Genomic DNA, 11,660 nt, shown 5'->3' on the forward strand with positions numbered 1-11,660 from the left:
AATGCTAAAGGACAAGCTGGCAGGACCCTTGGGCATTGTGCCAAGGCGTAACGGTTTTCGCCGTTTTTTGTAGCCGCCTTTGTTTTGTTTTTCACTTTATGTACATCTTTTTATTTTTTTAAGTTGAAAGTCCAGAACGTGTCCGTTGAATAGCATGCCAAATTAAAGCAGGGCAAGTTTCGGTCAAGGATTAGCAGAAGTTCGGCGAAGGATGACCAACGGTCGGTTTGGAATTTCGAAGAAGAAAAAAATACAGAGCAACGAAAATATTCATAAATTGAAACCAAATTGCACAGAACTCAAACTCCATTATTAATAAGCAAATGACCAAAAAATCGAGCCACAGCTTTTCACCAATTATTAACTCCTCAAACTCAAATAAACAGTTTCCATTGGTCCACACTTCTGGGATGACCCCTGTACAGCTTCCATAATGGAGTGCAAAAACTGACATTTTCTAACCCAAAAATGGCCCTTGACTTTGGTCTAACCTCTGCAACCCCTGAAGGAAATGGCCCAACCCTTAGCATCCCGATTTGCACAGAGTTGAAAGATCAAAGAACAATCTCGGACATTTTTAATGAAATTGAAATGGACCCCCTCTCCTCAGGTCGAAAGAGATCGCACATCGGCAGCAGAAAATTCAATTAGTTTTTGGGCTGGAAAGTTCAAGATTTTCGTGTGCCCATTGGACGGACATTGGTCAGCAGATCATCAAAGGGGGAAAGGGTAAACGTATCTAGCGTAACGAAACAGGATGTTGTCCAAGAAAACCAAGAAGGAGAGAAAAGGGTTAAGTCGCCAAACTGGTTTCTGCTCATCAACCGTTGTTGATTTATGGGTTCACCACCCCATTCTCTCGCAAACCTCTTTTTTTTGTTTTCCACTTTCCTGCTAAAGGTGACAGATCAGATCCCCGGGGCGTAAGTAGAGCAGCATCCCGAAACGGGATGATGATGATGCTGATCTTTCCCTTGGCCACTCGCCTGCGTGTTAAAATCCCTAACCTCACCCTTTCTCGCTGCTTCGATCAATTGTCTTTGAAAAGATATAGACGATCTGCGATCAGCTGCCTGACCAATTAGTCAACTTCTCATCCTTTCGCTTGGCCTGAAACTTTCTCAGGGCTCCTCCGAAGATTTCTTTGGGAAAGTACCTGGCTGCTCGGTGATCTGAACCAAATGTCCGAAATATATGTATTTCAACACGACAGCAGCGGAGTTCAGGTGAAACAAGTTTCGGTTTTCCACAATTTCAGCATCATTTGGCGGCTCGTTCTCAGCACCTTTTGACCCCGAGACGAGTGTCGTTTTAACTGCGCCCAAGAAACGAGAAAACACAAAATGAGACAAAAAATCCAACACCAGCAGCAAACAACAACTCGTAATATGTTTTATTGCCATAAAAGATATGGTGCTGCGACTTAGATGAAAGCTGACCGAACTGGATAAGTGGTCAGCAGTTTCCGTTAGCCCTCTGCCACCATCATTCCCCACCAATTTCATTTCAACTCGCTGACCAGGGTGGCCCAGGTGTACCCACAAAAACAACAAAAAACAAAAAAAGCGAGAAACACCTAATTGCTCATATCTGTCACAACGCCAAGTTGGAGATCTCCTCTGCATGTAATGTTGTACTTGCCACGGCCAAAATATGTACGACCTGGGAATCTACAAGAGTCTGAGGGGATTCCTCAGTGGAGTCTTCCAGCAAAAGAAGAATTGTACAATATACAAGACTACAAACAAGACTCAAGCTAATAAAACTGCCTTATTGAATGATATTTAAACATAAAATTGCGTATTTATTTGAGGCGCGCAAGCGTAAATTTTTAATTTAAATCTATAAGAGCGATACAATGATGCTTTGTGAAGCCAATTGTTGTAGAATTTATACTCAAAGGGAATAATCAAGTGGCTCTTCTAAACGAACAATTTTGAAAGACTGCGACCAAATGGAAAATACTTGCGTTAAAACATCATTAAAATTGTGACATCAGGCATACAGCTTGTTCGGCTTGAGACTTTGCCTTTGGCGATTGTAGACGCCCAAAAAGGTGTTACAGTGACCGCAGTAAATCTTCTCCCCATCATCCGAGTTATTCAGACAGGGCATAAAGCAAAGGGCCCATGAACACCATCTGGAATTCCAATCCGATGCGCATTTGATCACTGGACGCTTCTTATAACCGCAAGCGGGGCAGAAGATACTGCCATCCATGGCACACCATCGCCTGGCGGAGGTCTTGTAGGCCATCTTGCGAAAGATCAAGTGGTGCGGCGAACACGGACCAGTGGTCTTGGCTTTTGGACATTTACTGTACTTGGCTTTTGAGTGCGGACATGTAGAGTTGGCAGCAGCCACATTGCACCTGGTAATCGATGATTTTTTGGTCATGTCATCGCTAGAGGTCCTCTTTTTGTTCTTACCTGAGGATCACATATACATTAGGTATATAAGTCTGGTCTCATAATCGGACTTACATCGCCCCAAACTTTCAGCATCAAGTTCCGAATCCGATCTCTTATCCGTTGAGGGATTGTAAATACTTTTGACTTTGGAATGGGCCATCTTGAATAATTCCGGATGCTCATATTCGATGTGACGCAGTAAGCTACCGCTATCGAAACGTGAACATTGGATCACTTTCTTGCAGCGCATGCAACGAAGGCACTCATCTTGGTCTTTCTGAATATTTTGCTTCGACATCTCGATTCTGGCTTAAACTATATGTATATAGTGTGTGACACGACCCAGTGAAAGTGTTTGTTGAGAATGACTGGGGAAATAAGGGATCTGCCAAACGGTTGACTTTGATTCGAAATTATTACTTCACAGCCTGCTAGGCGATATACATACTCAGGGTTTCAATTAGAATGAAATATATATCAGAAATCAGAAATATAAAATGACCAAAGTTGCCAAATGCAACGAGCTAACAACCGCATCTAGTGGTGCATCATGCAATCTTCCTCTTCAACTTCAATTTTCCATTTTCCATTTGCCGCATTCATAAAACAAACAAAATACAAAAGAGAGAAATAAAACGGCGCAGAAACCTCGGCGAAATCATAATAAATATCTCGCGTAAATGCAACAAATTTGAGGCGCATGCGCAACCTGCAACCGGCTGCTGTTGCCGTGTAATTAACAAAAACAACAGAGAAGCCAACCACCACCACCCAACGCCACCCACCGCCACCCACTGTACCACCTGCACGACCGCCCCCCGCCCACTTTGCCACCTTCGATGAGCTAACGTCGTTTTTTTTTTTGTTTTTTTGAGCTGACGGCACGCGCTGCGCTGCGATGCAATTTTCGGTATCTGCAAGATACATTCGCCGCTTTTATGATTTACGCTCGCCTCACTTTATATAATCGGATGGATCGCCGGATCGGGCCTGCACACAATCCACTGAAAAAGAAGCATTTCATAATTGAAAATGTTGCAACTATTTGGTAGCAGTAGCTCCACCATCCATCCATCCATCCAATCCATCTGTTTGGTCGGCTGACTCTTGGCTGCGTTGCATGTTTGATTTCTGCTAATGCAATGCGGCATCTTGTTGCTGTTGTAATTAACAGCAGAGTTTTTCATTTTTTTTTTATATATTTTGTATATCTTTGGGCCTTTTCAAAGGCCTCCAAGGCATCCAAACATCCAAGCTCCGCTCAGGAGGAAGTGGCCGCATATCAATTGCCTGGAAATGCGATCAAATCACTGCCGGGTTTTCGTTCGAAACAACCAGCAGATACATTTTACTTAAAAGCGCCCATAAACACAGTCGATCGAGTTGGGCTTTTACCAGATAAAAGATAAATAAATACATTTTTTTTGTTGGTCACATTAGTCACATTTAGTTTTGGATATCGCTGCGAGATCAGCTGACAAGGCCAAAAGCTGAGCACTTGCGTCTCCAGTTCTGGAGCACAATGAAGGAGAAGCTCTTTTCGCGCGGCGCCTTTCGTGATGGTTAGTTCCCAAAGGTATTCGCTTACCATGTCCGTGATGCGCTATCGCATGTCTAGTATCACTTTCGATGGCCTTATCAACGCTATCATTTCTAGAACAGGGAGGCGCAGGGGGAAACTTTGCGCACGCGCAGTGCATCACGTTTATTAGCCAACAACACCCAAGAAACTCACACGAATGGCTGGCTGGCTTAATGGACGGATGGATGGCTGGCTGGTTGGATTGGCTTGGACTGTTCGTACAGGACCAGGAACTCAGGTTTCGCCATATGATCGCAGACGGGCTCCAGACGATCGTGTTACCCGAGGGCAGCCCTTACGTAAGGAAGCTGCAGCAGTCCACCTTGAAAAGTGCTTACTCAGCTAAAATAACAGATCTTTTTATATAGAATTGAATATAACGACCGGACAACTATAGATAGATCTTTTATATAAATAAACAAGAATATATAGTCTATCTATCTATATATCAATTATATATACATATATATATCTGTAGAAAGAGGGCATAAAGTTGGTCACGTGTCGGGATTTACCGCAATCTACCATCATCAACGTAATAATCTCCCGCCCCGTCTCCCACACTCGATGAAGATCGATAAACGATTGGCAATGTGTGTCGTCCGTCGATTTCCTGCTTTTACACATTAACAGTCGTCCGGTGTCCGTAACCCCATCTTTATCGATTGCTAAAGCAATACGAACAACAACTACTCAGCTCCCCAAAGAGTTCTTCTCTCCATTTGCATGTGTGTGCTGTCGGTGTGCATGTCCGTGCGATGGTTTTCTTCAGCTATATGAGTGCCAGGGGGTATTTTCGACGGTCACGTCCCCTACATAAATATCCATAAAAAGTAATGCTCACATCCGTCCGGATGAAATGCGTTCGTGTTTGGCGCGAGATTAATACTACACCTAGGAAAATTATAAACAAAATTGTCCAATACTTCGTATGTAAAGTCGGAAAGTGATCAGATCAATGGTTTATATCCAGAGGAGATTCCCCTTAGAAGGCGATTATCAAAAAATATATATTATTTTATACATTATTAAGCGGCAGCCCAACTAATTTTTTTCTCACTGTCGTCTGTAGTCTAAAAATCTTGCAACACTTTCGTTCATTCTCAAGCCTTCAAGCCAGCTCTATCGTAAATCATAAGCGATAAGATAACACTCATAAAAATAAGTCAAAACCTTCACACGATCAGAGCGAAATCAAACAAAGATATAGACACTGGCATACCTGAGATGTCCGCATCCCATCCATCCCATATTCGATGGAGTTATCGGGCCAACAGGCAGGTGTCCAACACATCGGTGCAAACAAACGGGTATACGAGCTATATATGTATATATAATACTCGTATTTATATATCCATCCCATCCAGAGGGTCCAGGGAAAATACACACGAGAATCCGAATGGCAGAGAGTTTTGATTTGTTGCCTCATTGGTTTTGGTTTTTCGGGTTTGTTTGGGTTTATTGCGGTTCAGTTGATTCAATATTTACCCAGCTTATCGAGCACCCACTATCCGAAGCCCGCGGCCCAGAATCGGGATCGGGATTCGGTTCCAGATTCACGGCGAGTCGATTAGGGAGAAAATGGGTCAGAGGGGCGTCGATCGGAGATTCAGTTTGGAGATCCAAAACAACGTTATGACATTCTTCATAAAACACATAAGTAAGGTTCTCAGGCAACAAAAACTGATAGAACAAAAACTAAATTGTTATAGCTTATTTGATATTCAGATATGATATCCACATAGCTGTGAGGTAGTACTGAAATTAACAGATCTCGTTATTGACAAAATCCCTGGACATTTTCGCTGAAGGCTCGTGTCGGGGTCACCACTCAACTAGCGCCAGCAACCTCTAATAGAGTCTCACTTCTAGCCCAGACCTTCCTCGTGCAGCGTTGAATAGGAGGCTTCTGGCTAATTAACCGAATGCTTAGTATCGAATATCGAGTACCGTATGGCAAGGTCGCCGGATTCTTCGCCACGTACGTACCGCCTTGAACGCAATTTACCGGTGGCCATTCGAATATTCACAATCCAAGTCCACATCCGCCCACCTGCTGCTGCTGCTTCTGCCTCTGCTGCCATCTTGGCCAAATCATCGATGGCACCTTGGTGTTTGGCCAACAAACCAACCAACCAACCAAGTCAACACCCATAGCACCAACACCCAGTCAAGGCCGCACATGTCGTGCTGAGCGAACCCACATCCTCCCGGCCAATTAATATAAGTTCTTCACTTGTGCAAATAATTCAATTAGCTACGATAATTGGTAGCTCAGCTGAATGAAACAAGTCGCTTGGCTAATACACTACAAGAGATATATACATAAGGATACATAAACAATCCTTAAGGCTTAAATGGAACAATATTACTCTGAGAGAATGTGGAAGAATTAACAAATGGTTGTACATTTTATTGTAATGTTCAGCTAAATGTTATATTAACCTACATCAAGTAATTGACATGTACCTAAATTCATTCTGTCAGTTTCTTTATAGCGAATATAGCCGATCGAAAGACCCGTCAAGGTGCTGGAATCAATGTTGCAGTTATTAGAGTGCAAAAGTAAAACGGAGTCATTGCTAAAGCGCCAAAAGACAAATCAATTAAGCGCGACACCCGGGTAATCCAAGTAGTCGAGTATCTACATATCCAGCTAACCATATATATAGATATACCTATGTATATACATATATATATCCAGTGGGGCCAACAAACCCATTTAACCCACAAGTGGCCAATGTCTTGTGCTGCGTCCGTTTAATTATGGAAAATGATCATGACAGAGAGCATTTCCTGTCCCTGTCTGCGTTTCAGTTTGAGTTTGCGTTTGGCTTTGCTTTTGCGTCATGTGGTTGAAGTGTCTTTCTCTTTTCCATTTTCAAAGTCCAGACCCCAGACTTGAGACCTCGTACCTGACCGACCGCCTCCCAAAGACCCCGGACCCCTCCTCCTTTCATTCTCTTTGATAATTTCTCCGCACTTTGGCGGCGAGCTCGGACATCGCACATCGCACATCGCACAATCCAATACAATACAATCCGATGGCTTTTATGAGCACATGGGCTTCCATGGGCCCAAATAGTTGGGCCTCCGGGCTGCATCGATCTGCTCCCAGAATTTTAAGTACTTGCCGATCTGGCCGTCTGCCCAAACAGATCCCAGTTCTCTTGATTCCCGGGGTTTCTTGAACCTAACTGTTGCTCGAAGATTGAACGATTGATCGATCCCTAGCCGCATCGGTTGATTTTCTAAACGTGCGTTATAAGGATGTTCCATAGACAACACCAGATCCTCCAAGCAACACACGTGATCGCACTGCTGATCATCGTGTCAATTGTCCCCAAAGAGTAATCTGTACTTTAGCGTTGCTTTTTCTATTATCGAAGTTTATAGGAGGTTCATAAAACTGCGAGCTGTTACATTTAAGAGATTTTTAATTTATTATAAATCTGATTTAAAAAAAAAAAGATCATCATACGAACACTTTCTAGAGACCATTAAATCCTATAAAGACAAAATGATTCTTTCAGTATCTTTTTATGAACCTGCTGCAGTCATCAATGGACAGTGTAGTGCATTCCTAGAGTTTATTATCCTGTGGCATCGATTATGATCAATGCCATGGGCTTTACGACCAGCAACTTGGATCGTTAACTGGGAGTCCATTAAACCGAGGAAGGTAGCCAAAAGAACGTGTCAGACATAAAACCTGGTCACAGTTGGCTCTCCGAGCATCATTCATCCGGAGACGGAGAGACTGTGGGATATGGGAACGAGAATGGGAGTTTCCTCCGCTGAAGTTGAACTCTTGTCGATGTATCCGTTGCTGGAATACTAATACCTCACACCGAGAAAAAGCATACCTATTACCATAACACATATGTCCCTCTATTATTTTATAGCATCAAATATATATTTTTTCAGAGCTCCAAATATGTAGTAAGTGAATTTGAATTTGATTAACTTTCATGATCGAATTCTAGAAATTCGCATGTGCGTTTAAATACCTTTCCTGCTATTTTAATGTATTTATCCCAGATTTTTTTGCCGTGCATCAGGAAAGCAAGCTCCAAGAGAAGAAGAGCTGCCATTAAATTGGTACTTGATGGGGATGCGATGTGGTCGTTCATGCTGATGTCGCTGTGCTCCATGGCAATGGATTTGGATTCGGATGGAATGTATGCTCCATCTGCAGCTCCAGCTTTTCGTCACTCCGTCCGTTTGCCATTTTTGAGGTCGACGTGTCTCTCGCACATTTAATGTCCGATGCCGCATTGTGCGATGCATACTAATTTGGGAGGGGCTGTTGTGGATGATCTGGGCATCTGAATCCGAATCCGAATCCGAAGCCGATGATCATGATGTAAGTAAGTAAGACGACAGAGCAGAGCAGTCAGATGATGATGTGGCTGCCAGTATCTATATCTCTGTATCTGTATCTGAGTATCTGAGTATCCGCCCACGCAGTAGCGCGTCGTTCCTCCGTGGGAATCGTTTAAAAGGCAACTACCACACGGCTACCAAAACAAATTTCGGTCGAAAACGTATTTTATGGGCAAAACGTGAGGATGCCTCGAGAGGGGATGTGGATGGATGTCACTTCTGCTGGCTGGCTGGCTGGCTGGGCTGTTTCGCTGGGCTTATTTATATGCCAGCCGGATCATCATCAATGGCCCTCGCAGTGCGCACACTCTCCGCTCGGACTTGCTAACTCCGAGAGCCCGGAGTCGATCTATGCACTTGGAAAAGTCACCATTTTAATATACTAAATTTGTTTACAATTTAAAATTACATATTATTTCTTGGTATTACATTATTAGATTGGTATTCCATTGAATAGTAACTAGAAACTTAAAACTAATGCACACAGCTGCACTCTATTTTTTGCAGTGTATGCATTCACAATTGCCCACCGGTGACATAATCCACTGGCAGCAGCCAACACATTTTCTGTCACTGGAGACGCACTTGAACCTCCAGCAACAACAACATCCTGAAAGAGGTCAAGTGATTGGCCATCTCATTGTGTTTTCTCATCAGGTGCGCTGAGAGGGCCTAAAGTCCAAAAACTCCGAGTGCCAAGTGGTTGGGCCCAAAGAAATATGATACGCAACATTGTGTATGCATGATCGTCCGTCGCATCCACAAATCCACATCGCTCTTCGATGATACGATGATCATCCATCCATCCATCCCATGTCCCTGTATCCCTGTATCCCACATCCCCCCAGTGGGAACGTGATCGGTTACAGTCTGCATCCCGTTTATTTGGCATCCTGAGGAAGTCAGGTGCCTAATTGTTTCCGCCATCATCTGCAACCCCTGCTCCTATTGATTTCTTCCAATGTGTGGTTAATTTTTGTCACCTGATCTCGCCTGATAAGCAGTGAGATTTAGTCTTTATCCTTTTCACTGTCTTCTTTCTGTTTTTTTTGTTTTGTTTTTTGGTTGTGCTAGCCTCTTGACATGGGAATCAGCGTCCATAGGGTTTCCCTATGGATTTTTTGTATGTATGAAGTGTGGGATCACACTTGAAGGATTGAAGGATTCTAAGGAAACTTTGATTGGAGTATCAAATATTAAATGGTTTGTGAATTACTCGGAATTTATTGGGGTTACATAATTGAAATGGCTTCATAAGTAAATTGGATTTAAAACGATTCACACTTTTTCGTTGAACAAATAATCTCCCATTAACTTTAGATGATCTTCAAGTGCTGAAAGCTTTAACCGCAAGACAGACCTTTCAGTCGCTCCTAGTTAAAATTCAAGCAAGTGCCCATATCAAATGGAATGCACACGGCCAATGGGAGCAATGATGATATGTATCTTTGGGCAATTGGAGCACAACCGCCCACTGATAACCGAGCTACCAGAAGGGGTACCACCTTCCAAAGTTTTACCTTTGAGACGCACTGCATGCTAATTGAATGAAACGCAGAGCCCAAGAAGCCCAGACGCATTTCCACCTAATGAACTCCCTCGAATCGGGTTTCCAGCTATTTAGCATTTAATTAACTTAATAATCTGTGTGCCAATTGCGAGGAGACGGAGGACCAGCTGCACATCGTGGGAAATGGCTAGATTACATTTATTTTCAATTATTTTATCAGAGAAACGTTTTGCGGCTGCGGTTTTATTACATGACATATTTGCTTTTCGTCTTTCTTTTTTTTTTCGTTTCGTTTCTGTGTTTTTGGTCTGGTCTTTTGTTTATCAACAAAGTTGCTGGACTTTGTGGGGGGGAACCGGGGGCTTGGGGGCTCTACGCTCCGCTTCTTGTCACATAATGTGGCGCAGCAATTAAACGAAACGGCCTTACCGTCCGACAAGAAAATTAAGCCAGTTCGCGCACTTTGCATACCAATTGTTCCGATCCCCATTTGTTGCTCGAGAAGATCGAGCACGGGAATTAGGGCTTAAAAACGAGAGTGCCCAATAAAATTAATGAGACTCACAGATGATTACTAATTACTAAATTTTTAATCATATTTTAAGAGTGGGCAAACCAAGGGTTAATCCATCTTTTGTGATGAGTTTAAGAAAATGTGTATATGCTCAAACGGGACTATTTCTCGGCCAACTCACACGGAATGGGATCACGACCACCCGAATCGAGGGTCCCGGGTTCTGAAGCAAGTTCCTCGGATCTCTGAGCTCGCCCCTGGGGTAGGTCATAACTTTTAATGATGCGCGGATTTGTCTCTTGATCATCTCGGTCATAAAAAAGAAGGGCGAGCGGCAAGGGGTAAGGTCAGCAGCCGGGTGGCCAAAAAACACGACGAACCAAACCCACAACAAGGTGTCGGCTGCTCTTTGGAGTTAAGTGTAATAAGCGGAGACTGTTGTTATCGTGGGCAAATATTAAACATCTTGTGTGGAGCTTTAACGCCGTTTTACCCGGTATCTGTATCTCGTTCCGCCCGGTATTTGTCTTTGTCGGCGTTTTGATGTTTTTATCTCTGCCCGATGCTCCACATACATCACACTGATGATCTTTACGATCTCGATGCCGGAGGGGAAAACCCAAGGGAACTGGGGAGGCCGGAACTTGTCGCATGCCAAGACGATTGCGTGTCGTCACTTCCTCTGTTCTGAACTATTCACCGATAGCGTTCAAATAGATACATATATTATTAAGATTAACATAATAATAATGATAAAGGATTAGACCCAAGTGCCTCCATATAGATTATGTAGTCACATAGCTGTTTATCCCCCACCCCAGACGATCGGCTAAGTAAACAACGGCTTGAGCTCGACGCCCGATCGCAATTCATGGACTACACACTCAGCCGGAGTCAAGTGGGTCAAAATCAGCATACAAATCCGCAACTGATGTCGCTGATTTGATCGCACTGGCGACGATTGGTAAATGGTATCGGATCGGATCGGATCGGGGGAATCCGATTGGATCACGCGATGGGATCAACTAAGTTGCCTGGAACTTATTGCAATTGTAATGCGTTGAATATTGATGAGAGAGCCAGCATGCTCTTGGGGTTGAGATTCGTTCGGATTCGTTCGATTTTTAGCACGTGGAAGAAAAGCCAAGCAGATTGAACCACAGCCAAGAGCCATTTAAATTGTTAAACACAGTCGGAATCCATTGAACTAAGGCGATGTATAAATTTCCCAGCGCACGATCTTCCAATAGATTAATG

General features: G+C 43.4%; 1 protein-coding gene across 1 annotated transcript; it reads right to left on the bottom strand.

Annotated features, from left to right (window-relative positions):
- Positions 1-1,804: 1,804 nt before the first annotated feature.
- Positions 1,805-2,792, bottom strand: LOC117147464. Its single transcript, XM_033314355.1, has 2 exons — positions 2,484-2,792; positions 1,805-2,429 (listed from the first exon to the last, which is right to left on the bottom strand). The coding sequence occupies exons 1-2, from the start codon at positions 2,707-2,709 to the stop codon at positions 1,996-1,998; spliced, it is 660 nt and encodes a 219-aa protein (XP_033170246.1). The 5' UTR covers positions 2,710-2,792; the 3' UTR covers positions 1,805-1,995.
- Positions 2,793-11,660: the final 8,868 nt, after the last annotated feature.

The sequence above is a fragment of the Drosophila mauritiana genome, chromosome X (genome assembly GCF_004382145.1).
Source record: "Drosophila mauritiana strain mau12 chromosome X, ASM438214v1, whole genome shotgun sequence".
In the NCBI taxonomy this organism is placed as follows: Eukaryota; Metazoa; Arthropoda; class Insecta; order Diptera; family Drosophilidae; genus Drosophila; species Drosophila mauritiana.